General features: G+C 30.8%; 3 protein-coding genes across 13 annotated transcripts; 1 reads left to right on the top strand and 2 right to left on the bottom strand.

The window, feature by feature from the left end:
- Positions 1-144: 144 nt before the first annotated feature.
- Positions 145-6,755, bottom strand: LOC124954353 (palmitoyltransferase ZDHHC23-B). 2 transcript variants are annotated; one of them, XM_047507168.1, is made up of 4 exons: positions 6,418-6,755; positions 1,072-1,685; positions 819-995; positions 145-433 (listed from the first exon to the last, which is right to left on the bottom strand). In XM_047507168.1, the coding sequence occupies exons 2-4, from the start codon at positions 1,602-1,604 to the stop codon at positions 241-243; spliced, it is 903 nt and encodes a 300-aa protein (XP_047363124.1). In that variant the 5' UTR covers positions 1,605-1,685; positions 6,418-6,755; the 3' UTR covers positions 145-240. The 2 variants fall into 2 exon arrangements, with proteins under 2 accessions (XP_047363124.1, XP_047363134.1); XM_047507178.1 differs by lacking the exon at positions 6,418-6,755 and adding an exon at positions 3,359-3,977.
- Positions 2,229-23,075, top strand: LOC124954234 (lysosomal-trafficking regulator). 10 transcript variants are annotated; one of them, XM_047506864.1, is made up of 38 exons: positions 2,231-2,529; positions 4,813-5,038; positions 5,211-5,363; positions 5,450-5,974; positions 6,471-6,725; positions 8,625-8,710; positions 9,445-12,131; positions 12,213-12,278; positions 12,586-12,740; positions 12,829-13,070; positions 13,153-13,322; positions 13,700-14,218; positions 14,357-14,497; positions 14,567-14,876; positions 14,945-15,099; positions 15,192-15,410; positions 15,963-16,159; positions 16,251-16,700; positions 16,810-17,130; positions 17,241-17,357; positions 17,438-17,899; positions 17,986-18,376; positions 18,463-18,896; positions 18,984-19,216; positions 19,292-19,626; positions 19,722-19,945; positions 20,014-20,175; positions 20,239-20,483; positions 20,563-20,629; positions 20,705-20,855; positions 20,923-21,063; positions 21,127-21,344; positions 21,426-21,612; positions 21,688-21,852; positions 21,931-22,067; positions 22,132-22,370; positions 22,446-22,727; positions 22,794-23,075. In XM_047506864.1, exons 4-38 carry the CDS (start codon positions 5,813-5,815, stop codon positions 22,993-22,995), a joined length of 10,527 nt encoding a protein of 3,508 aa, XP_047362820.1. In that variant the 5' UTR covers positions 2,231-2,529; positions 4,813-5,038; positions 5,211-5,363; positions 5,450-5,812; the 3' UTR covers positions 22,996-23,075. The 10 variants fall into 10 exon arrangements, 9 of the variants coding, with proteins under 9 accessions (XP_047362859.1, XP_047362820.1, XP_047362811.1 ...); XM_047506855.1 differs by having other exon boundaries at positions 4,813-5,098; positions 5,211-5,354; XM_047506873.1 differs by having other exon boundaries at positions 4,813-5,098; positions 14,393-14,497.
- On the bottom strand, positions 22,398-24,914 carry LOC124954359 (ankyrin repeat domain-containing protein 49-like). The gene is made up of 3 exons (XM_047507191.1): positions 24,509-24,914; positions 24,197-24,357; positions 22,398-24,078 (listed from the first exon to the last, which is right to left on the bottom strand). The coding sequence occupies exons 1-3, from the start codon at positions 24,651-24,653 to the stop codon at positions 23,743-23,745; spliced, it is 642 nt and encodes a 213-aa protein (XP_047363147.1). The 5' UTR covers positions 24,654-24,914; the 3' UTR covers positions 22,398-23,742.
- Positions 24,915-25,760: the final 846 nt, after the last annotated feature.

Here is a 25,760-nt window from a genome sequence, read left to right as displayed (position 1 = left end):
AATATCATTCAATGAGTAAACTTATTTTTCTAAAGTATCATAAAAAAGAACATTGAAAAACACAAGAAAGAAATACAGATAAGTAAATAATATTATTCAAAGATCAAAGAAGATCTGTTATACTTTAAATATCTAATCTGACAATCATAGTTTTATATGATCATTTTATTCTCTTGACAACAAATAAAATATATTCTGTACAAAGTAAATACAATATCCTAGACTACCTATTATTCGTATCTAAGTTTTGCAACAAAATAACCGTGATACATTTTTTAAAATTCCATGATCATATTGATTTCTAGGTGTTCGTAAACGACGTTCGTTCGATGTTGTTCCAAGATAAATTAGCCATAGATGATGAATTAAATAACAAAATACTACTAGGCCAACAAGTAAACTGTAGACTGCTGAGATGAAGCAGAGAGCAATGCTAAAACAATATGTACATTATATTATATGTATATTGATGAAGAACATGAAGCAAACAGTTGCGTGACATGTTATCAATAAATTTTTTATATTTTCAGAGAGCAAATAAGATATATTCCAATGTTTATGAGTCTCTTGACTATTATCACTATCTTTTGATAATTAAAGTTTGTATTGTAGATCCTCTGTATCTTTCCATTTTAGTTCATTTAGTTTTAGTATTATAATGACATATAATTATATATTACAAATTATATTCTATGAAAAGAAGAACTCAAAAAGATATTTCAAGTATGGATTATTTAAACTTATATTTAAAGAATAAACTTTGTTATCATAATGTTATAGGATGATTTAAATTATTATAATCAAATATTTATACATACTCTAATTGATGATAAACATCACTGCAGTCATCCGGTAAGAGCACTGTACCAATTAAAATAAAAGGATGGCAAACGCTTGTCATAGTCAGATTAGAGCCATAAATAAAAGCTATTGCTGAAAATAGTAAGCATCCTAAATACCATCGTAAGTTACTAGAACCAATGCAACAGTCCAACCTAAAATTAAACCGATTATAAACAAATTTATTTCTCTGTAAACAAAATTTCAAAATTTTCATATATTTGGACTTACCATTTACAATGATACTCTCTATTAAGTATACATGTTTGACACATTCGGCAGTGATAAGCTTTAGGTGGTGCTCTTCTTCTACAAGTTACACATAACTCTCCGCTTCCTTCTCCAAGCTCTAAACCTTGCTCTGTAGCACTTTCCTGAGCAATACGATCCGCATTCAGTCTTGTCTTAGAGCCGCAACATATGCCTCCGGCAACGCATATTATGAAAAATAAATTCTCCCCTGGTAAAATCTCAAGTAATGGCACAACACTGACTTCAAAAACTATCATTAGCATCAACACGCTCGTGATCGTCCACATGAGAAAAAATTTTGTTCTTAAGAGAAACCTTAAGAAATTATGATGCAAATAATAAACCAGAATTGGTGTAGCAAGAAATATTATGATGGTACAAAGAATTGATTGGGCGGCGATTATTGCCAAAAGAGGTACCGCAAAAAGCGGTATCATAGCATCAACGGATATTTGTTTAGCACCTCCTTTCCATCCACATGGATTTCGCATTCGCTCCCAAACCGCCGTCATAGTTTGTGTGATTGATACAAAATTCCAAGGAACTCCCTCGCATGCGTACGCTTTCTTTCAATTAAAGGTTATGTGCTTCTTCTATTGCGTCAAATTTAAATAAGATACTAAATTTAAAATTTAACTTTTCTTTTCATGGTACATAAAAATATATTTTATGAATAAATTATTAGTAATGCTAATAATTTGTAAATAGTACGATACGATTCTACTGGGAATAATAAGAGAATCGATCGATATGAAAACCATAGGATGAAAGCATTTTGCTTACAACTCTAAAGATACTCGTACCCGTTTATTTTCACTATCATGTATACCACTATCCAAATCTCCTAAAGATAAGACGTATTTCTTTTCGTAGTATTATAAATCATAAAGCTCACGATCAAACTAAAACAAACATATTTATTTTTTCATTAAATTATTTTTTTATAAATTAAAATGTTTGTCCTATGATTTATAAAGATTTTTATATATAACACTCAGCCATTTAAATTATTTTAAAATTCGCGGTAAATTTACGGTAAATTTGTGGTAATAAGTAATCCTATGTGATTATCCAATCAGATTCACGATAAAGGAAGAGAGTGAGAGAGAAAGAGAAAGGAAGAATGATGAAGTTGGTTGTTACCGACCGAAGTCATTGAGAGTCGTTGCTAAAGAGTTGACAGGTCGTGAAAATGTTCTTCGTTTTACGGTATTCATATGATTTTTAAGAATTGGTTTATTGTTATATCTGTACGCACGAGAAAAATAAAGAACGAAAAAGTGTGAGAAAGAGAGAGAGATATAGAAAGAGAAGCCATCGTTCACTTTAATCCTTCGGTTTGAGATAATTAATTTCGAGCGCCGTAACGGAGATTGGCGTGACATTCGTCGTGATTTTATCACACAGAAATCGCGGATGCAGTGGCGGGAACGTAACGTAAGTTTAAAATTCTCGTAATACGAGTACTATAGCCTTTTAAAAAAAGCATTCGAAAAAAGAATACGGAAAGAAATAATCGTTATATCCTTAATTATTCGGATTTTTTAATGTTTGGCAGATAATCTCAGAAGGTCAACTCGTTATCGTACATTGATTTGTTGTTTATCGTATAACTTACGATTTGTGACAAACTTTTTGAAGATAATCTAATTACGTGATATGTATGTGTATATATATATATATACACGCATATATACGCATACATACGTGAGCATGAATAAAAGAGTAAAAGAGAGAGAGAGAGAGAGAGAGAGAGAGAAAGAGAGAGAGAAAGGAAGCTCGAAAGGGTGGGGAGAAAAACAAGGAATGAAAAGTTTTCGAACGGCGCGAAATTATTTGTTGATCGTAAACAAATTCAAGACCAATAATTGACATAATTTTAGAAACTTTCGTATCGTTAATTTTATATCGAAACATTCACATTATTAGCCCTTTTTTATCTGATACCAACCGAAGAATAATGTAAGATTTTTGATCCGTTAATAATTCTTGCCATAAGAAGAAATATTAAAAAGAATTAGTTAGAATGACATGACCTTTTCTTTTGAAAATTTGAGGAATATCAAGAAATTGTATATAGCACATATTATGCAGTAATGATATTGATTATAATTGTAAATAACTGAATTTTTGTTTGTATTGTCCTTTATAATATATCGAACGAATAACTTATTAATATATATATATATATATATATATATATATATATATATATATATATATATATATAACGTAAACTTATTAATCGTTATATATATATATATACATATCCGTTGTATGACAAAAACTATTCCTGTTTTGATGTCTGGATTGAAAGTCTCTATTTTGTCTCTATCTTCACTGCCTAGGAAAATTACTAAATGTAAATCTCTTCTTTCCCAATATATATTTGGTCTCCCTACACTCGATACACTCATAAATCTTTCCTAGTATTATTATCATTTTCACGAGTTTGCCTTTTTCCTTGTTATTATCTATAAAAGAATGATTCGTTTTTCACTGATTCTGCGTCTCTTGTTATCATTTCGCGAGGTTAATTAAAGAACAACAGTAGGGTAATACACCATTAAGATATTTCTTCACCATAATAACGAGTCCACTGTACACATCGAAGATTAATTGATGCTCCTCCATCCGGTGTGTATGTATATGTGCATGCATACGTGCATGCTATGTGCGTATGTATTAACGTTTTCGATCATTTGCACGTGTTACTTTGCGTTATCACTCTTTACAATTTTTTTTGTTTATCTACTTCGCGTCAACCATTTTGCACAATGATGGAGACAATCTCAGCAGGAGGTTATAAGTAGTATTAGTATTAATCATTCGTTGAAATCTCTGGAAATCTCTCTACGTATCAATTTTAAATAATCAATTGTAAAAAAGGAAATCATATGATTTATCTTAAGTATATTCATGAAAAAGATCGTAATAAAAGATAAATGTAAAAAAAGGATAACGACAACAATTTGATGATTAATATCGTTTTATTTAAATCGAACTTTAAAGAGATAACTATCGTAACGAAGTCATCGACTTAATTTTTCGTTCTTTTTTTTTTTAATAAAGGTCACAACCACATTTACCCAACATTAAATGCTCCCTTGGTTTATACTAAAAATGATTGTAATCAGTCAAGAAAATTCTGCATTAATTAATAACTCTAGGTGAACGTAATATAACTTGATATTTTAACTTGATAAAAACCAGAAACGTTTTTTTTGTCCTGAGTCTTATGTATACTTATAAATTTGTTCTATATTAATTTGATATAATTTAAATAAAAAGACCAATCAAATTTGCATGATAGAACTAATTATCAGTTGTTACGCTCCGCGTAGAAACTTTGCCATAAAGCGATAGAGTTAATTGCGATTAATTACATGAGATAGCTTAATCGTAGTGAATTTTAACTGGGATAAAAATAGCCAACGTATTTCTATTTTTTTATTTTATTATTTTCTATGATTCTTGTACGAGAACTCTGACTTCAATAGAATCGTAAAACGTGAAAACCGTCAAGAAAACATTCCATAGCCCGATCAAAGTAACATTAGTATCATATTGCGTTATCAGGTTTTCGAGGGTGAATGCATGCACGTAATCGTTTTTCCTTATCATTTATTTCTATGTATGCCTCTTCTCTCTCTTTTATTTTTGATTATTCGACATGGTGAGACGGGGGAGACAAATGTGAATCATAAGTTTTCTTCATAGGAGGACGTCGATTGGAATAGCCTTTGGTCTGCGGGAGGCTCGTCCGTATCCACCTCTATCTTCAGCCCCACCCCCACCTCTACCCCTACCCCTACTCACCACCTCCTGCTACTTTCTTCAGCCGTTCATCGTCTTAACAACAGTTCACATGACGATCCTGAAGAGAAGGGTCGCAACAGAACATTCTAAACGGAATTCCAACTTCGTATTTGTCGGTCATGCAAACGTATTAAATTATACCTTAGAAAACATAATTAAACTACGTGAAAATCGAAATAACATATCAGTGAGATAGATTTTTTTGATTAATTATATATATTCTCATCGAATTGATTTCATTCGGTTTTATCGTTTATATTATGTGAATTATTGTCCTTTTTTTATCCGTCTGTTTGTAGAATACGATCAAGGAGTGACGTAGAAAGTATTATAATCTCATTTAAAAGATCACTCTAGAAGTACATCATAGTGTATAAATTCAACTGATAAATATAATCACATGCTTGGTATTTTTGCATTGACATAAGAAGAAGAGTTGTCTGGTAAAATACGTAAGCTTCTGTTTAGCCAATTGTTTTGGTCTTATATAAAAGTATCTCGACGTTGAAAATTTTGTAAGAGTTTTTATTACTATTAGGGCGATCAGGAGGAAGCATAAGAAAAAGATAGAAAAGCAAAAAAAAAAAGGAATATAAATTTGTAGCGAAAAAGACAACGATTGTCGGGTTTGCTAATGTTGTATCAGAAGGTCGACGGAGCTCGAAAAGATCATAAATCAAAAGTGCCACGATAGCAAAGAGGTCGTGGACCGGGGTCGTTTGATGGTCGAATGTTGAGTTCATTAACAGTAGAGATCGGTCTTCCTTACCGAAAGTTACTTGATATTCAAGCCTAAAAATTGATCAATTATGATCACAGATATTGTTTGATTCGTTTGATCAACTGTTACTGATTGTTTCATTCAACGACGAGGAATCTTTTGATATCGAGGACCTGTTCGATGTCAATTTTTTCTCCATACGGCTTTCAAAGAGGACGAGGAAGATCTATACATGGAAGACAGAGAAACGAATCCTCTTCGACTCGTTCTCGAAGACAAAAAAGCGGACAATCGTATATTTTGGATGCTGATAAAGAAGATGCAACGTTTTATAGTATGGGAGTAAGTCAGTTGACAAAATGTATTAAAGGTCTTTAGACCTAAGTCATCATATCATCTATCATTAGATTTTAATCATTTTCCAAGTATTCTGATTGTTAATACAAAATAGGAATCCCTAATGAACATCGGTTTTTTTTGTGTGTGCCAAGAAAAGATCTTTCTTCTTTCTCTTTCTTTCTTTCTATTTCTCTCATTTCCTCTGTTCGATCGACTTAACGAGTTATAGGTATACAGTAGCTTTCAGGCTTCCCCTGAAAGGCTGGAAACTTGTCCGACAGAGTTCAGATGGGGAAGGGGTATTACGTAAGCTGTGGTAGATCGGCTAATTACTCACACGTACGTAAATATCTATGTAAGTGTATATAAGTGAAGAGAAGCTTTATAGAGAGTCGTGAAACTCTGTTAAACTTGGAAAAGACGTCGTTGACACAACGTTTTCTCACCTTATCTTTCTGCAAGAATTCGTATTACATCGTGGATTCCATTATCTTTTCAGGTTGACGTCAATCGATCCGAGGCTGCAGCTCAAGAAGAGATTTTGGAAGAAGATCCGAATTTGCAGGAACTCGCTGCTTGTGATTCCTACGATGTGAGTAGTTTCGAAGACGATGGAAGATTAAAAACCGTTGAGTCCGAAGGCGAAGACGACGACGAACACCATCACGAACACTTAGGAATGTCTTCAGGTTCTTCGGATAAATTACAAATACTTTGGGATCATTTCATTCACGCTGAACCACTAAGTTACGAGGTATAGTTCTAACAACTGTAATATTTGTAATATTTTATCATGTTAACATTCTACACACATTATTGTTTCAATATGGAGAATTATGCCAGTTTATTGCATAATTATGCAAATAATAATTTTTTTCAATGATTATTATATCTCGAATAATGTTATTTTTCCTAATGAATATTTAAGACGATTATGTTATTTTGTGTTTATGCGTTTTATATTATCGATTATTTGCATATAACCAATTGAATCTTTCATAATCAACCGGTTAATCAAGTTATTTCACTTTTTTATGTATGTTGCGTATAGACTTTATACGTTAAAAAAAAAATGATATCTTTTAAAATAATTCTATTTTATAAATATTATTATAATGCTGAATGTTAATGAGAAGCCACGAAACTTCAAATACGTTTTATTTAACAACCAAGATAAATAACGTCTATCTCCTTTTTCTATTTATTATTTTGTAGTCTCATTAGCATACAATAAATGAGTGCCGCTTATGCGCCTTGTTAGGTTTTCCTTTACTGTCATTTACGATTAATATACCTTCGCTAGTTTCTACCACGCACGATTTCGCAACAACTTTGTCATTGATTCTTTCACGGCTATGTCCCATCTTATTATCGCTCAAAGATGACCTATAAATTGCATACACTTTATCTGTCGATATTATGTCACTTGGCACTTGGAAAACATAAATAATTAAACCTTTTTTATACACTATTAGATTAATGATGTGCGATCTTTATTTTGCTCTGGGTTAAATTTGAAATTTTAATATTTCGTATGGGCTGAAACGCAGTATTATAATAAATATTTAATTATTAATAATTATTTAATACAGAATAAATATTTAATATAATAATCAGTAAAATTTTTATTTTTTTATTTATGGAATGGTATTTGTTATTTTCGATATAGATTTATTTGACTGGGTCTTTTATTAATATTGCTTTTCAATATTGGGAGATACATTTGAAACTGCAATGCTAATAAAATTTTTTAAGATGATCTTATTTTTTTTTTCTTTTTGTTCAAATTTTTGCATTATAGCTGATAAAGTGCAACATTTTACAGGTAAGTAATTTGAGGATCGTTGATTATTTATCAATATACCAGAGGAATTAATCATTGTAACCCGGGATAATCTCATTAAATGTAGTTGTTAAAAATTAATCATGTTCTTTTTTCTTCTATTTTTTTTCTTTTCCAATATTTATGATTATATTCGTGTCATTACATTAATTATTACGCATGTTTATGAATTTTTATGAGCGAATTAAAGCAATCTGTGTTGGTAATATGTATCCGTTCACTGAAGTCTGATATTTGTGATAAGTTACGATCTGTGTTCATTTAAGAAAAGAAGCCTACGTGACCACATACATGCTACGGAGAAATGTAAACCGTTTGTTATTTACGTTCAGTGCATACTGGTTCTTTCCATCTTGAGTCATGTTTATGTATCAATGATATATTGTAAAAGTAATTAATTCTCATTTTATATACTCACTGTTTACTAAATGCAACGATGTACACAAGTAATAATATCAATATTTATAACTCTGTTTTTGAATTAATTATTAAAAGTCACGAGCGCAATTCTTTCTCTTTATTGCATCGAACGATTTATAGCAAAAATGTTTAATGGTTTTATTATTATTATTATTATTTTTTTTTTTTCTTTTTTTTAATTAAAATAATTATTTTATCTCTTGTTTTTTATGGAGTGATTATCATGATTTACAAAAATTAGTGAAGGAATTTCTTTTACTTCTCGTAAATATTAATAAAAATATCAGCAACTTATTATTGATTTATAATATTTTCTTTTTTTTTTTTTTTAGTTCAGATGAAAAATATGTAATTATTAATAATAATTAATCATTGATATTATATTTTTAGAAATCATCTTGGCTCGACATATTTTTGGCAGAATTACTTGCTCAAGTGAAGGAAGGCAGAGACGTGAAAGATGCCGTTTCCTTTTGGTAATTATAACGATTGAGAAAATATTATTGCAATTCTATTTTATAATGGTACGTATATAAAAATCATAGTGTGTACGTGTCTCGAAAAATCAATAATATATAAAAAAGAAAGAATTATTTAGAGGCTAACAAGATAGTATGCATTTCTGTGGATTAGTAATGGTGAGACATTTACCGAACGTTGTCTAATAGTTACCGCAGTATGAAAATATGATCTCATCCTTGCGGTCATGCTGTTACCATGAGATATTGAATGTATAAGGAGTCGAATGTATATGCACATTACTTTTTCTTGATATTTTATCGAACTTATTTACTAGATTACTTTAGTTTGTCGTATACAAAAAAATAAAAATTAAACAAATTATTTTTTATTTTAATAAGTATCATTTGCATTGACCTTTGGTGATTGAAAAGCGCAATATTAGAAAAAAAATAAAACAAGATTAGTAGATATATTATTGAAGAACTCTTGAGTCATCACAAACAAAAAGTTTGAACAATCTACTATGATTAACTCCGATCTTTGATATCGGCACATTTGCAACACATTTTATCCTTTTGTTTCTTTGAATTTCAAAAGAATAACTGTCGTAAGCAATGTCTAAATAAATAAATATGAAGAAAGGAATAAGTTAATAATCTTATCAATACGATAAGTTTAAAGATAAAACCGATAAGAAGATATTCTATAAAAGAAAATCTGATATAACATATCGGATATTTTATTTCAGTTCAGTCGGTGGGGGTGGAGTATCTACACTCGTGGCATGCGAATTGCTTTCGGACGTACATGAACTCTGTGCGAAAAAAAGTGAAGGCGGTGAATTGGTCGGCTTGAGAAGATATTTAGCTCGAGATCGTGGCTGGCGTTGTTTAGCAGTCTTGCATTTGTTGGGTGTACGTGGATTATCGTGTGGTCGTGAGCTTGTTGCACTGTTAGTAGCATTATATCCAGTCGCTCTTCAAGAAGATAATTCTTCAGATAAGTCGAAAGAATCGTCTATTCACAATCCCTACGTTAAGCTTCATTGTAACGACGACTCAGTCGATACGGTGATCATAGTGCCTCACGCTAAGCGAAGAAACATCAAGTCGATAAGTCGTTGCGTTAAAAGTTACGAAGGCAATGCAAGGATATCAAGAAAAAAAAGTAGTAACCGTAAGCAAGGTATCGGCATTAGAATGGCATCGTACAATAATAAACAAAAATCTTTGGGAACCAAAACAAAACGTAACACAACGAAAAGCGAGAGCAGCGAGTCGGAATTTCTGACGGATGGTATCGATCAGGCACGTTCATTGACCCTAAAAATACGTTTAAATCCGATGGATTTTGAATACTTCACGTCAGTAGTCAGAAGTGACGAGGAACAGAAATGGCAGGCTGCTCTTTACGAGTTACCTGCACGACCAGCGAAGAAAATTCCTTTGGATTATATAGATGAGAGAATCAAGGAAGTGTTGAATGCAACGATGAATAATTTCGAGACTAGTTTCTTGATCATACAATTGCTTCAAGGATTAAGGGACTATGATACACCTGCTGAACAAACGCCAGCCGTGCAAGTGTTAAAATTTGCTTTGGATACTATTTGGTCTCTACAATTTGGTATCGATGGAACTGGTCTCACTAGGATCGAATGCGCTACTTTAAAGGCCGCTGCTGCGAGATTGATGTTAATAGCTTTGGAACGTGTTCTCCGAGCTGATGAACCTACCACTGCTGTAATACACAATGGATTGTTACCTATGACTCTTAGATTACTCGAAGATGCTTGCACCAAATCAATCGGCAGTGATCTTTCACCGGACGAAGGCTCTTTACTTCAAGAATTTATCTTTGCAACCATGTACGGTATCATAACTTTTCTCTATTGCCTGTTACATCAGCGAAGTGCAAATGTTGATAATCTATCAGATTTTTTTGAACTTTTTCGATTGTTTGCCGAAAGTCAAGACGGTAAACTCATCGAGAAAACCATCTTGGCGATCGTTAGTTTACCGAGTGCTGATCCAACAAGATCTGTCATACGTGCAAAAAAAATCATTGATATGATCGGTGCCCTAACGAGTGGCCTAAAAAGGGTTCGACGAAATATCGCACACATGAGCCTATGTCACAGAAACAAACACAAATTTTGTGTAGATAACATTCAATCGCATCATCATTCCGATGTTCTTGGATTACCTTACACTGAATCAATCGTTGGTGTCTCGATCCTCGAACAAGCTTGTTGTGTGTCCTCACTTTTCATGACTCTAACTAATCTTTTGAAGGAATCTTATGCCTGTGTACCAGAGTTACGAATCAGATTATTAAAAGTGACGACGGCTGCTGGTACTTGTTGTTGTTTTTCACCAAAAATCCTTCTCTCGAGTATTGTCACTTTCCTGAAGAAACGTGATTACTCAACTTACAATCCAGCCGTTATTCTTCTCGAACGAACTCTCTTCAAAGAACTCGGTGCTTATCCGGTGATTAATAATTGTGAAACTTGCAACAGGCCACCTAATTATTCTTGGGAATTTTTGGAAATGTATAAGGAATTGCTAACACCTGATGATCCAAAGCTATCGTATATCGTAATTGCACACTTGCTGAAAGTAACGCCAACTTCAAAATTTCAAGTTAGGCAGGAACTTCTCGTTCGTGTTTTTTATCCAACATTTTTGAAAGCCAAAACTTATTATAATAATGATAAGGAATGCGTCGCTGCTAAATTTCTTATTCTTTCTTGCCTGTCTTTAATGTCAAATCTGATAGGAAATATGCAAATGTGGGAAAAATTTATAGAGATGGATGGATTAAAAGAAGTATTGGTTTTATTACCGGATATAACGTTTACTAGAAGTGTTTATATTCTTCTAGAAGTGGCGGTGATCATGGAAATTTGGAATTCGAATTGCCATGAAGCTGATACTCTCGGAGAAACCGAAGAGATAGCATTGAAATCTTTGTTTAAATTTCTCGAAAATGAGACAAGCGATTTGTTGAACATATTAGAGGAACTTGAAAAAAACCAATTAAAGGAAAGTCCAGAAATATCATGGGAAAATGAAAATGCTTATGGACCTACAAAAGTAAATGTGGAAAGTGAAGAAATAGAAATAATTGTACAATCGGAAAACTCTTCTCTTGAAGTTCTTGAAATGGATAATCAATCTTGCATAAATGAAAATGTTCAATCAAAATTAAAAAATAATTCAAAAACGATGATTATATTAGAAACATCGGACATAATAACCACTGGTAAAGAAATTAATTTACAGAAAGCAAGTGCAGTATGGAGAGCCACAGCTGGAGTCGCATTATGCAGTCCTAATTTTCGTCTAGAACTATCTTCACATCCAATAGCTAATGAAGCTTTAAAATTATTTAGATCATTAGCTATTAATGTTGCTACTGATAACATACATGGTAAGTTTGAAAAAAAACGTATAGTACAAATATATATATATTATTGTACTACTAATTTCTTAGATATACTTTTACTTTCAGATACTAATAAATCAGCGTATAAGTTGTTTGAAGCATTAATTACTTGCTGTTTAACATGCTCGTTGTGTAAGTATATTTTTATCTTTATTTAAGTTAGATGAATCATCATACGTACGTTGTATAATTTGATCTGGCATTCTTCGGCAACATACAGCTGCGGATTATAATTCAGATGCTCTATAAAATTGTTCGGCGTGAAAACAGTTTAGGGTTCATACCTTACTGATAAACATTATTCTTGAAACCACGTTATCACAAATAGATCATTCAGCAATATTTGTAATTTCATTCATTATACTTGAACTATTTTTTAATTATTGTAAATTAAGAATTTTGTTATTAATATTATATATAATATATTACATGGTATCAGGTGGCTGTGACGTAGCGATGGAATTGAGAAAAGTATTAATGCAAACGGGAGTTAGACTTGGTCATGGAATAGCAACCATTATTGAAGCTTTGCTTAAAGTTTCCATGTTAAAACCTGCTCATGAACAAACTATTCCACAACAGCCTCGTGCTAGAGTAAGTTTTAATGATTAACACAAATTTAATTCTTTGATAATTGCTAGGCAAACATTTATTTAAAAAATAAATGTCATTTATGCTTTAGTTACCTACTATGAATTTGGATACTATGCCAGATTGTGGTGCTGAAGATAGTAGCACCGGAGAATATGTAACTGCTGATGATGGTTATGAAGCAGATATTGAAATACCAGGAAAAAGTTGTCATTCTAATGTAACAAAAAAAAGTGGCTCTATAGGACCAGTTGTTGAACCACGAGGTCATGCAAATGCACATCCAGCTTTATGCACATTAGCAATAGATTTGCTTATTCATTTCAGTAAGCAGTGAGTATATATTAATTCGATTAAATTTGAATGAAAGTTCAAACATACCAAACGTTTTCTGTAAATGAATTTTTATTTGTAGAGACTTAGATGCTGAAAGAAGATCCATAGTGACTAATGGATTAAGAAAATTAGCAATTACGTGCAGAGAAAGCGTTTCAAGTTGCGCTGCTCTTGCGGGATCTGGTGTAATTACAAAAATGTTAAATGGATTCAAGGACATATTCACTAGCAATGATCCTCAGTATCAAGGTATATTGTGTATTCACTTTTTTGAGGAATTTTGTTTAACCCTTGCTGAATACTCCTGGCGCAAGCAATCCGCGTAAACGGTGCGCACCTAATGCTTTCGATCATTTCGGTCGACTAAATACGCAAGGCTCAACTACTTACAAATACAAGCATTAATTAATTATTTTATTCAAAACATTAAAATGTAAACCATATTTTAGTTTGAAATTATCTCAAACGCGAATGAAATCGAAAAAATTAAAAAAATTAATATATGAACGTACATATGCGTCCATAATCCATAGCGATCGCTTTCGCTAAACGCATATATGCGTCCATAACACTTAAAGGGTTAAAAAATATAATTTAAAATAATTATATATATATGCGCATTTCAGATTTGCAACATGCTGCATTAGAAGTATTCACCCTTCTTGCAACACAAGCAATTTCATCCACGGAATTAGACACATATTTATCTTTTTTCAAAGTTAAAAAACCTCCAATGTCTTTATTATTAGAACCATTGTATCATCTGGTTATAACAGCTCGACCCCAACCGAATTTTATCCTATCGTTTCCCGTCGAATGTGATACACAAAAGATACTGAAATCTCAACCAGATGAAAATAAATCTCTTGAAAAAGCTGAGAATTTAGTAAATAATTTTAAAAAGAAACATTTAAGTATGGGAATTTGTAGCCCCTGGTCTGTACATGCAACATGTTTGCCAGTTGGTCCTGAACTTACATGGTCAGTATGGTTGCTTGGTTGTTCTGCTTCCATGTGGTTACGAGTGGAAAGAGGATTTCCTTTTAATAATAGAGGAACGATTATGAGCACAGCACCATTACTTAATACCAATAGCGAAAGCCTGTCTGATTGGGGTATCCTTTCAGATAATTGGAGTAGAGAAGGTTGGTAAAATACTACATGTACATTAATTGTATATTTAAATGGTGTAGGTGTCTTATTTTTAATGTAGAGCTGTGGCATGTGATATAGTAGTAAGTTGAGTATGTTGTTGCATGCATTTTCAAAATCATCTTGAAAAGGCCGAAAAACATTTGATCTTTTCTTGGGAACACCAGCAGTAGCAGGTTCATCATCACCACCCACACCAGCTAGCATTATACATTTGATGTCAATTGGAATGGAATATTTGGTATTAGAAATATGGCTCGATTTTAGATCAGGTAAATTACATTTATTAACTATTATGTTATTTTTCAGCTTTTATAATTTATTTTCTTTTCTTTTTTCAGATAAGTTAATTTTGCGATTAACTCGGCCAGACGATAAAACAAATCGAACCGTTTCTGAGACTTCCATAAGTGGGATCCTTCCTTCAGGACGTTGGCATCACTTAGCTATAAATTTCAAAGATACAATTTTGAATAAACGTAGTGCCGTCATAGATGTTGTTATTTGGATAGATGGTTGGAAAGAAATTAATGCCCAATTACCCTTTGATGGCATTTTAGTAAGAAAACCAGGCACTACATGTATTTTACTCGGTCAGATCGGATCAACCAGTATTGGTGCTTGGTATCTCGGGAATTTAATAGTTTTTAGGTAAATATTTATTTGCTTTTATAATATAATACATTATTAAAATTTTAACGTACAAATGTTATACTCAGATATCCAATTTTTACCAAAGAAAGAGCTTTATATCTTGCCAGTCTCGGACCAAATTTTACGAATCTTGCGGATTGTATTTTAAATATGGCAAAGCCTGATTTTGCACCTTTAATCACATCCGGAGCATTGAACGATGTTCGTGAAGTAAAATTTGGTTAGTTTATTTATAATATTTTATAGTGTTTCAATTACAAAAAGATTATTTACTATTATAGCTAGAATAATTGATAATTCTTATTAATATAGAAGGAGGTAAATTTGATACGAGTAGACGAAAATCTTATGGTGGTACCTATTTAAGACGTGCAGTTGAAACAAAAGTATTAGAAAATAAAATTGATTGGGAATCAGTCATGGATGCTACCAACTCACAATTAGGAGAGTTGCAAGATGCTTTGCTTTTAAGTTATGAAGCTCAAAATCCTAACATCGTTCATTTGTATCCTCAAGCTATAGCTAATCCTGGTAAATATATTATTATATATGTATACAGATTATTCCATTAGAAGTTTTATACACAATTATCTTCCGTACTATTCGTTATGCAAAAAATGTTTTAAGCAGAATTTATTCTTTTTCGAGAGGGGATAATTTTATGATGGTCACAAATCTTGTCCAAATGGACATGATTGTTTTTGAAATATCAAGGAAACCTTTGTTGTTAATGTTACTTTTTGTCGTTAAATATAACTATAAATTATTATTTAGATAAATGTGTAACCCATTCTATAACGAATTCATCGACCTATATAATATATCGCTCATTCATGGTTATTTATTATCATTCAAAGCTTATCTTCGTTATACCAATATTTGGTTTATTTGAATATTTCATCAATTCGGTCGTAAACATGAATCTCATTCGTCTTGAAACAAAGTAAGTTCTGCTTTTAAAAATTTTTTTTTAAATAATGAATAGTGCTAGGGATATAGTCGTGACAATCTATAGAAATAAAATTTATTATATAAGAAAATATCTTTTTATATTTCGTTTAAATGTCTTATATTTATTTATAGCAGTTGTAAGAAACTTGTTTCCTGGTCACCCTGGATTTAGAGTCGTATCTGCTCCTGAACATAGAGTATCTCAACAGCCACCATTATCAATAGCACCTATTTTGACAACTTCTTTAGAATGCCAACAATATAGAGGTCTTATACCCGCAGCAAGTTTAATGGGTGGTGTTCCAATATTTCTATTTCTTTTTGCAAGAGTAAGCATACATTTTTCTTAACTCGTTTAAATATATTTGGTGTTATTTTTCCAAACATTTGTTGGATTGTCTTTATTTATATTTCACGTAGGTAGTAGAGTTGAATTCTACCGAAGAGGAGCAAGCATTAGCATTTTCAATAGTCCTACATTTAACACGAAGCGATTCAGAATTATTAAATCAATATCGTGCCGAAGGCGGTACATCATTACTTTTACGAGTTTTAGAATCACCACACTGCCACGCAGGTAGACATATGTTAAAAGCAATGTTAGATGCAGCTTGTGATAGTTCAATACTGATCAAAGATATCGGTAGCGGTAATCCTTCCATTTCACAAAATTGTGAAGCTGTGATTACTGATCCTGAACTTGTGAAAGGTGCTTTAACTGCTTGGAGAACATGGGCAAAATCTGACACATTAAATTTACTGTTACAAGCAATATTACTTTTGTTAAGGGATCAACATTCTCAGCGTGAATTCAATGCCTTTCAATTAAATAGAGTTGGAATCGTAGATACTATATTAATGCTGTGCAAGGTCAGTAAATTGATTCTAAACATTTTTAGATAGTATAAACGTTAAGTAATGATATATATATATATATATATATATATATATATATATATATAATTTTTTATATATACAGGAACATTTCATGTATGAAGATTTAGGTGCAATATTAGAACCTTCCATAGGAAGTGTAGTGGTAGAATTAATCCGAGCACTAATGGGAGCTCCACCAGAATTTGAACACTTAGTTGCTATCACTGATTACTTAGTTCTTGTTCATCAAGCTTCAGAGACTTATATAACACATTCTAAACATAATATTTATTTTTTGTTACCTCCTTTGACTGAAGGAAAAGTTAATATACGAAAATATTTAACAGTAACAAGTAGTTCTTCCGAAGAATCTATAGGAATATTGGAGAATAGCAAGTTGAACAAAGCTTTAACAAATGTACAGGTAATTTAAATAAATGTATACAATACTGAATATAGACATAGCAAAGAGATGATACAAATGATCAACAATTTTAATAAAATATTCTCCTGCTTTTTTCTCTATTATTATAGATACAAAAAAGTAAAACAATTAAAAGGAAAGAACGTAGAAATGATCAATCTAAAGATACTAGTGCTGGAGAAGACTCTGGAATTGCAGCTAGCGATGGCTCAAATTTACAAACTAACGTAATATATAAAATAATTGAAATAATCGATATCAATAGATTATTTAACAACGATTTAAATATTCTGATAATTATTTTCAGGAAAAACAATCGACATACATAGATGAAAGAAAAGCTTGTCAAGGTCTAGTCTGTGAAGGTTTATTATTATTGTTAAGAGATGCTATAAGAGTATTACCTGATAGTCAAGTTGGCCCTGTATTGAAACATGTCTTACGTGCAGAGGTTTTGTTAGTCCTAGCCAATAATCCTGACGCAAGAGTTCGTACAGCATTAATAAAGGTTATACAAACGTACCTCCAACGAGCTAGCGATGAAGAAGTGAATAAGTTTATAAAGCAAAAATATTTTTTGCATTTAGCAAACCAAATATCACTTTATCCAGGAAGTGAGTCTCTCATTAATGCTTTAGAAAATCTTGCTTTAAGAGGACCAACATTAGCAGCAATGCCACCATTAATGGCAATGATCGCAAAAACTGCTGCTATAGAATCGAATATAGCACATCCTATAATATCATTTATAACAGATATTATAGCAAAGGTATAGCATATATAATTAAATAAAAACATTTTTCATTTTATTGCGAATTTAAATATATTTAAAAAGAATATATTAATATGTTATAGAATTCAAATGCTTTAAGAATGATCTTAGAGCAAGGCCTTATAGAATGCTTGGTGCAAGCCTTAGTTGCTACAGCACATAGAGGTAACTCAACATCATTGAACCATGACATCCATGTATTACTTGTGGCAATTGCTACTAAGTTATTAGAATCTTCAGGAAATCATCAAATGCAAGCTGTATTAGAATTACATCTTATATTAAATCATATGGAACTTAAGGAAATGTCTGAATGTAACAAATGCACTATGTGTATACCTGTTATCAGAGATGCACAAGTTGCATTATTTGATGGTGAACTCGATGCATTAACAGCAAAAATCTCAACACATTCTGGATTTAGATTACGTAGTACAGCTTCTTATCTTGCTTCGGCATCTTATTTAACAACAGGTTAATATTTATACATAATTTTTAGATTTAGTTAACTTTATTTATACGTTAACAAAAAATTATGTATTTGTACATATTTATTTTAGTTCTTACTACATCGAGCGAACAGAGCGATCATGGTTCTCGATCGTCCAGTTATGGAAGTTTACATGGAACTTCTATTTCTGTCGTAAGAGAAACAGGAAAGGGAGAATTGTACGATCGTTTCCGTATGGTTTTGACTCGAGCTGTTGAATTTGTAACTGCTGCCGATGAGTCACCATCAGGGAATGAATTACAATTAACTAGAAGATTATTTTCGATTCTTTTACATGGATCATGCGATCCATTAGAAAGAAAAAATCATTGGAGTAGTGCATGGTTTACTAAACCTGCTTTAAGAAAATATACAGCAAAACTTATGGTATGGTTACTTGGACCACATCAAAGTAATAATACTAGAATTTATGCAGTAAGATCTTTAATGGAAGAACCAAAGGCTCATGAAATTTTGCTATCACTTCTTGAGGTCCATCCGCAGGTAATACAATGTATTAATTCATAAATTAAAATCTATAAGTAAAAGATAAAAATATCTATTTAATATTACATATTTAATAAATATTAGGTAGAACAAAGATTCACTGTTTTCTTTTGGGATTTATTACAAAGAGATGAAATGTCGAGTGCGGATGCTAGAATGTGTGCTGAATTTAGAGAAGCTCTTCGTATATGGGATCTTGCAAAAAGTATTGAACAAGCATCTCCAGGAATATGGAATGAAGAATTAGCTTTATTACGACGTGAATTAATGAGGGACAGAGATATATGGATTGATGCAAATCTTCCAGCAATATATAGGTATTGATCATATTATTTTTATACTTTTTTGCAATTTGGATTTGGATTGATTTTTTAAATTGTTTTATATGTTAGAATCAGTAATAGATTTGATGGATTAGCTAAACAGTTAACTGACAGTGCGATGACTATAACTCGTACTGTAGTAGAAGAGCAAAATCGAGAACGCAAAGTATTAATGGAACGATTAAAACACGCAAGAGCCATGGAAGCTCAGTCGGTCGAAAAATGGAGAGATTTGGCTAAACGACTAACGCATGAAAGAGCACTGTGGCATTTTCCAGAAAGTTATCCATGTAGTTGGGAATTAGATCCAACAGAAGGACCTGCCAGAGTTCGAATTCGTTTACAAAGATGTCATTTGGATATCGATGAAAGATTTTTTTTGGCAGAACATAAAGACAAATTAGGTTTGTTTATCAAATATATAAAAACTATTTATTTTTAAATTATATACCTTTCAATCTATCTATTTTAATAATTTTATTTTTAATAATATTTATAGGAGTATCTAAAATCGAAGCACCTTTGTCATATTTATTTTCAATGAGCCGGCAAGATATTAATGCGTCAACTTTAATCGAGCGTTTACATACCAGTGAAAGAATACGTAAAATGTCTCAAGCCAAAGTTGTTACTCCAAGAGCAGAATTAGCAGGCGAAGTATTAATTGGAGAAACGTGTCTCTATTTCGTTCCTGATAATCCTGACGTACCATTGCATACAGATGTAAGTACAAAATTTTGTCTCTAAAGAAAAATGTATTATCATTTGTATAATTTAAATATTTATTTTAGATAGCCTTAGGAGGTTTGGATTTAGCCATGGCTGGTGGTACAGCCTGGCGATTAGAAGATATTCGTGAATTACATAAAAGAAGATACCAATTACAAGAAAGAGCTATTGAAATATTTCTTATCACTGGGAGAACCTATTTATTAGCATTTAATTCTTCCAAGGTATTTATTTATTAAAATATTCTGAGTAAATTGATATTTGGAACTAAGATTAATATTTTGCAGGAAAGAGATGAATTTGCAACAGAATTATCTACTTGTAATTTACCAAGACGTATTCCTGGTGATGATTTAGGAGAAGCAATTGCATTATGGAGAAGTGGCGCATTAACAAATTGGGAATATATAACTTGTTTAAATAAACTTGCTGGACGTTCTTACAATGATCTCATGCAATATCCTGTATTTCCGTTCGTGTTATCAGATTATATTAATGATAAAATTGATCTAAATAATCCAAAAATTTATCGGCAAGTTATAAATATAGATTTCAATCTTGGTTGGAAAAATAATGATAAATAATTCGATAATAAATAAACATTTTTACAGAAATTTTAAACGACCTATGGCTGTGCAAGATAAAAAGAATGAACAACATTATATAAATAATTATAATGTAAGTATTTAATTAAATAGGTATATATTATAATAATAAAATGATGTAAATATATTAATTAAATGTTTCTTTTAGTATCTAAAACAAGCTCTTTCGGAAGGCTTAAATTTAATTGCTTTGAATCAAGAGCCATTCCATTATGGATCTCATTATAGTAACTCAGGCACAGTTTTACACTTTTTAGTAAGACTACCGCCCTTTACTAGCATGTTTTTATGTTATCAAGGTATTTTATAAATCACATATATAATAATTCAAAATTATTGAATAATAATAAAAAACTTTTTTGATAGATGATAACTTTGATATTCCTGATAGAACATTTCATGCGTTGGCAACTACATGGAGATTAACTAGTTGCGATTCAACCACTGATGTTAAAGAATTAATACCAGAATTTTTCTATCTACCAGAATTTTTATTAAACTTCGAAGGTAAAGAAATTACGAATCATTTATGTTAGTATTTTTATTCAATACAATATTATAATTTTATAGGATTCAATTTTGGTGTACGACAAAATGGTAACAGAGTCGGCGATGTCGAATTACCTAAATGGTGTGGTGGCGATGCTCGGTTATTCATATTAGTACATAGAGCTGCACTCGAAGCAGACTTAGTAAGAGAAGTTTTACCGTACTGGATTGATCTCGTGTTTGGTTTTAGACAAACAGGACGACCAGCAGTCGAAGCAATTAACGTTTTTCATCCAGCGGTGAGTTACGTTAATAAAAATAAATAATATCAAATAATTACAAATTTTAATCATATAACCATTATGTTTTATATTGGATAGACATATTATGGATTTAATGTAGAACAAATAGCCGATCCTTTAGAACGTCAAGCATGGGAAACAATGGTTAGGACATATGGACAAACACCAGCACAGTTATTTAGAAATTCACATCCATTACCCATTCAAAATCTTGGTACAGTAGTGGCTTCTACCTTGATACCACAAGTTATCGAAGGTGTTGAAGGTAATTTTATTTATATTAATCATCTTATTTTAATAATAAAACTATTATGTTCATCTGTTTTATTTACTTTTGTAGGTATAAAATGGGGAAATTATGTAGGAGCACCAGGAAATGAGCCTGTACTTTGCTGGAAACATAAACACAGAACTTTATTATCTTATCTTATTCCTTTAGCAACAGGCGATGTTTTTGGATTACCTAATTGTACAACTCTTCTGATAGGATATGCTAAAGAAAAAGGTCAGATAATAATTGTTATGATTTGTACTTTTAAAAGTCGTAATAATTTTCGTATTAACAACATTATTATATTTGTAGGTACTAGTATGTTTAGTGGAATGTCTGTTCTTGGTGCTGCATTAGCATCATGGGGTGGAAATGATGGAATAGCAAGACTGAAATGTAAAAAAGAACAACCTCCTAAACCATTAACGAAATCTTCTGGTCTCGATCCTGTAAGTACATCGAAGAAGGATAATCTTTTAAATTAAATTTATTTAAGTATTTATGTTCTTTCAGATCACAATCTTAGCATCTGCTCCCGATTGTGGCCAATTGTGGACTGGTTATTTATCTGGTAAAATAACAGTACACACATATAATATTGGAACTAGCGGAAAAATAGAATTTAGCTCGATTCCAGCCTCTGTACTTTTAGCTCATAGAAATAGAGTAACTGCAATTTCGTTGTCAAGGGTATTTAGTATTGCAGTTTCTGGAGATGGAAATGGTGTTATTGTTATTTGGGATTTAAATAGGTATGTATTCTGATTAAATGCATGTAATAAAAGGATTTAACAATAGTATAATAATTCAATTATTTGTTATTACAGTTTATCATATATAAGATCAATTGTCTGTGATTACAAATATTCCATCCATCTATTATCCATTAGTGAAACGCTTGGAGATATAGCAATAACATATGAAATATTTAATAAGGCTGACAAAAAGGACTTGGCAGTTCGATCTGAATTACGAGTTTATACTATAAATGCTAGAAGCGTAGGTTCTGTTTTATCTAAATCTCGAATAACAGCTCTATGTTATAGTAATGCACCTGAAGGAGTTTCTGTTAACGTCGTTGCAACTGGATTGGATAATGGAGTAATAAGGTATATCATATTAATATATTCTATAATTATATGTTGGAAAAATAGTTTAATCGTTTATATATCTAGATTATGGAGTAGTTGGGACTTACGATTAGTTCGAGAAATTATAAATACTGCGAAAGGATGTGGAGCTATAATTGCCATAGCTTGGGCTTTGGACCAGCATCATTTATATGCAGCTACAGAAGATTGTACAGTTTTGATATGGGAAGGTTCAAAACGCTTGAGCAATGGAACTCCGAAATTTGTAAATTTAACATCACTTTGAAATAAGTAAAATATATATATATATATAAATGTAATCTTACGAATAATCTTACGAATAAATTTTTTACTTTTAATAGTACATATAATTGATGTTATTTCATCGTGAATAATCATTATTAATGTAAAAAAATTAAGTGCCTACAATTAATGATTATTCAACATTGCAAAGTATTTCAGGTGTATTATTTACAGTATGAAAGAACATCGAGTATTTTAAAACATTCATCTATTTTGAATAATGTTATATCTTACATATAATTAAAGACATTTGAAGAGAATGAACAATATACTAAAGTATTATTCTACAAAATGTTTTATAAATGATACTCAATAATTTTAGTGATAAATAAATAATTACGGAATATATTTTTATACATTTATATTAAGGCTAGAAAAAAAATCATGTATCTTTTTAATTACTCATTTATGAATGTATATTCATGTTGATATTATCATATAGTTAATCTATTAGCATTTAGCGTATTGTTTTATAGATGATTAGAAATGTAATTATCTGAAGTTATAATGTATGTACAAAAAATAAAAAATCATAACATAAAAGAATTAGAAGTTAAAGAATTAGAATTTACATACTATTCTTTTTCATTGTTAAAATGATTTACATTTATATATACTAAAATTGTAACACTTATATTAATATTTATAGTTATGAATTTTATACATGTGTACATAAATGCTTAATAAATTTATAATAATATAAATGTAAATATATATATATAAATTTATTTTAAATTTCATTTAAACAAGGTTCAATTATTTCAAACATAGGATAATATTTACCAGTTCTTCTAGCAACTTGCTCTGGTGTATCACCACTTGAATTTATTATCAAGTGATCTACATCAGGATTTAAAAGAAGAAGCTGTAAAGCAGGAGAATTATGAGAACTTGCTGATACTAAATGTAAAGGAGTTTGATCTCCTTTACTTTTTGCATTTACATCTGCTCCATTAGCAATTAGAATGGCAGCACATTCTACATTATTCCAACAACAAGCAGAATGTAATGGTTGCCACTCGTCCATAGTCTTTGTATCTATTTTCGCTCCCATTTTAAGCAAATACTAATAATAAATAAAATAAAGAAACTATTAATTATCATGGCATTCATTTAAATATGAGTTTCAAAATCAATTAAATAATCAATTAAAATGCAAATTATAGATTATATAAATATTATACCTCAACAATTTCCACATGATTTCCATAACATGCTCTATGAAGAGGTGTATATCCATCTTTATCCGTGCATTCCAATAAGTTGAGATCTTTAATCAATAATTTTCTAATTTTTTCTATATCACCATTTTCAGCAGCACTTAGAATCGCTTTTTCATCCGGCTCTGAAATCAATAAATGAACGATCTCATTGAATCAATTTATTGAATTATATTCAGCAAATAAAGTAATTACGAAACAAAATAATCGCGAATTATCAATAAAACTATAAATAAATGTTTGTTTCAAATTTTTCCAAAAAACAAATTTTCTAACCTTTTGCATTGCGCTCAACTTCTACTCCATCATCGTCGTCTTCCCAAGCACTAACTTGCATACGATCACAACGCGGTTGACTTAACATTGTATCGCGTATTTTTTCTAAATCTGTTAATTCGTCATTTTCATCTTCAGAAGACATTTTTATATCATACAACGAAATCTAATATCTGAACTGATGGATAATAGAACGAACTTAAAACAATTTTCTCCTAACGTAAACAAAAGTTACACTGTTAAAGAATTTCCGATGTATGTGGTAACGCTAGAAGAAACATGCACGACGGTTAAAGTTGGCAACGCAACAATAGCGACATCTTTCAGATACTGGGAAGATTATACGTCACTATTTCTTTCATTTTTATCTAGATTACACAGAATGTCACGATATTATTCTAAAAATAGAAAATTACTTATTTTAATAAAAATTAAATTTTCTGTTATATAAATTTTATATTATAGTTGTTGATTCTTTTCCTATGAGTATGTGCTAGATGTGTTTTCAGGACACAGTTCAGAACGTATGATAAATATCAGCGCCTCTATAGGAGCGCAGCGAAATTTTTTTTTTTTTTAAATGATGTTGGATAGCCTAGTTTAATTGGTGCGTGTTTGATTTTCTAATATCAAACGCGTAACTGTAAGTATCTAACAATATTTTTTCTTAAAAAAAGGATTTTATTTAGAAAATCAAGGTGTAAAGTGAAAGTTTATTAAAAGATCATATAAAAAACAAAAAGAACGTACATTTATGAAAATGGTTGAAGACAATTCGTGTAGCTGTGCATATTAGACCGCTTATAAAAAATGTTCGTGTCGCAAAAATAATTGTATATTTAATAAGTGTCAATACAATCCAGATTTATGTCAAAATAACAATAGTTAAATATATAGAACGTTAATAAAATAACGAAAGAAATCAAAGTATATGATAATTCTCAAATATGTTGATTATATTTCTATTATTATATATATAAAATATATATATTATAAGTATTATTGTGTAAAAAATACTCATGGAAATTATTTATTTAAAACATTTACGATTCTCTATCTCTCTATTTTTTTTATGAATAAATATATTGTTTTTGTATCACGTATATTATTTTTTATGTAATAATAGTTTTGTACACTATATAGATCATCAGTATTGGATGTAAATTATAATTTATTTTTCATTAAAGTTACAATAAAATAGTACAAAGCAAATTTAATTATGCAATAAACTTCAATTACTTCGATCGTTCAT

This window comes from Vespa velutina, chromosome 1 (genome assembly GCF_912470025.1).
Source record: "Vespa velutina chromosome 1, iVesVel2.1, whole genome shotgun sequence".
Taxonomy (NCBI): Eukaryota; Metazoa; Arthropoda; class Insecta; order Hymenoptera; family Vespidae; genus Vespa; species Vespa velutina.
Note: the sequence above shows the minus strand (reverse complement) of the source record. Positions and strands in the feature narration are given on the sequence as shown.

Excerpts from the sequence above, each read along its gene's own strand:
- LOC124954353 (XM_047507168.1), bottom strand. The coding sequence starts at position 1,604 with ATGACGGCGGTTTGGGAGCGAATGCGAAATCCATGTGGATGGAAAGGA. Across the intron at positions 996-1,071 it reads AGAGAGTATCATTGTAAATG|GTTGGACTGTTGCATTGGTT; the intron begins GTAAGTCCAAAT and ends GTTTAATTTTAG. Across the intron at positions 434-818 it reads GATGTTTATCATCAATTAGA|CATTGCTCTCTGCTTCATCT; the intron begins GTATGTATAAAT and ends ATATTGTTTTAG.
- LOC124954234 (XM_047506864.1), top strand. The coding sequence starts at position 5,813 with ATGTCAATTTTTTCTCCATACGGCTTTCAAAGAGGACGAGGAAGATCT. Across the intron at positions 14,877-14,944 it reads GGGAATTTAATAGTTTTTAG|ATATCCAATTTTTACCAAAG; the intron begins GTAAATATTTAT and ends TGTTATACTCAG. Across the intron at positions 22,728-22,793 it reads TTGGATAATGGAGTAATAAG|ATTATGGAGTAGTTGGGACT; the intron begins GTATATCATATT and ends TTATATATCTAG.
- LOC124954359 (XM_047507191.1), bottom strand. The coding sequence starts at position 24,653 with ATGTCTTCTGAAGATGAAAATGACGAATTAACAGATTTAGAAAAAATA. Across the intron at positions 24,358-24,508 it reads AGTTGAGCGCAATGCAAAAG|AGCCGGATGAAAAAGCGATT; the intron begins GTTAGAAAATTT and ends TATTGATTTCAG. Across the intron at positions 24,079-24,196 it reads ATCATGTGGAAATTGTTGAG|TATTTGCTTAAAATGGGAGC; the intron begins GTATAATATTTA and ends ATTTATTATTAG.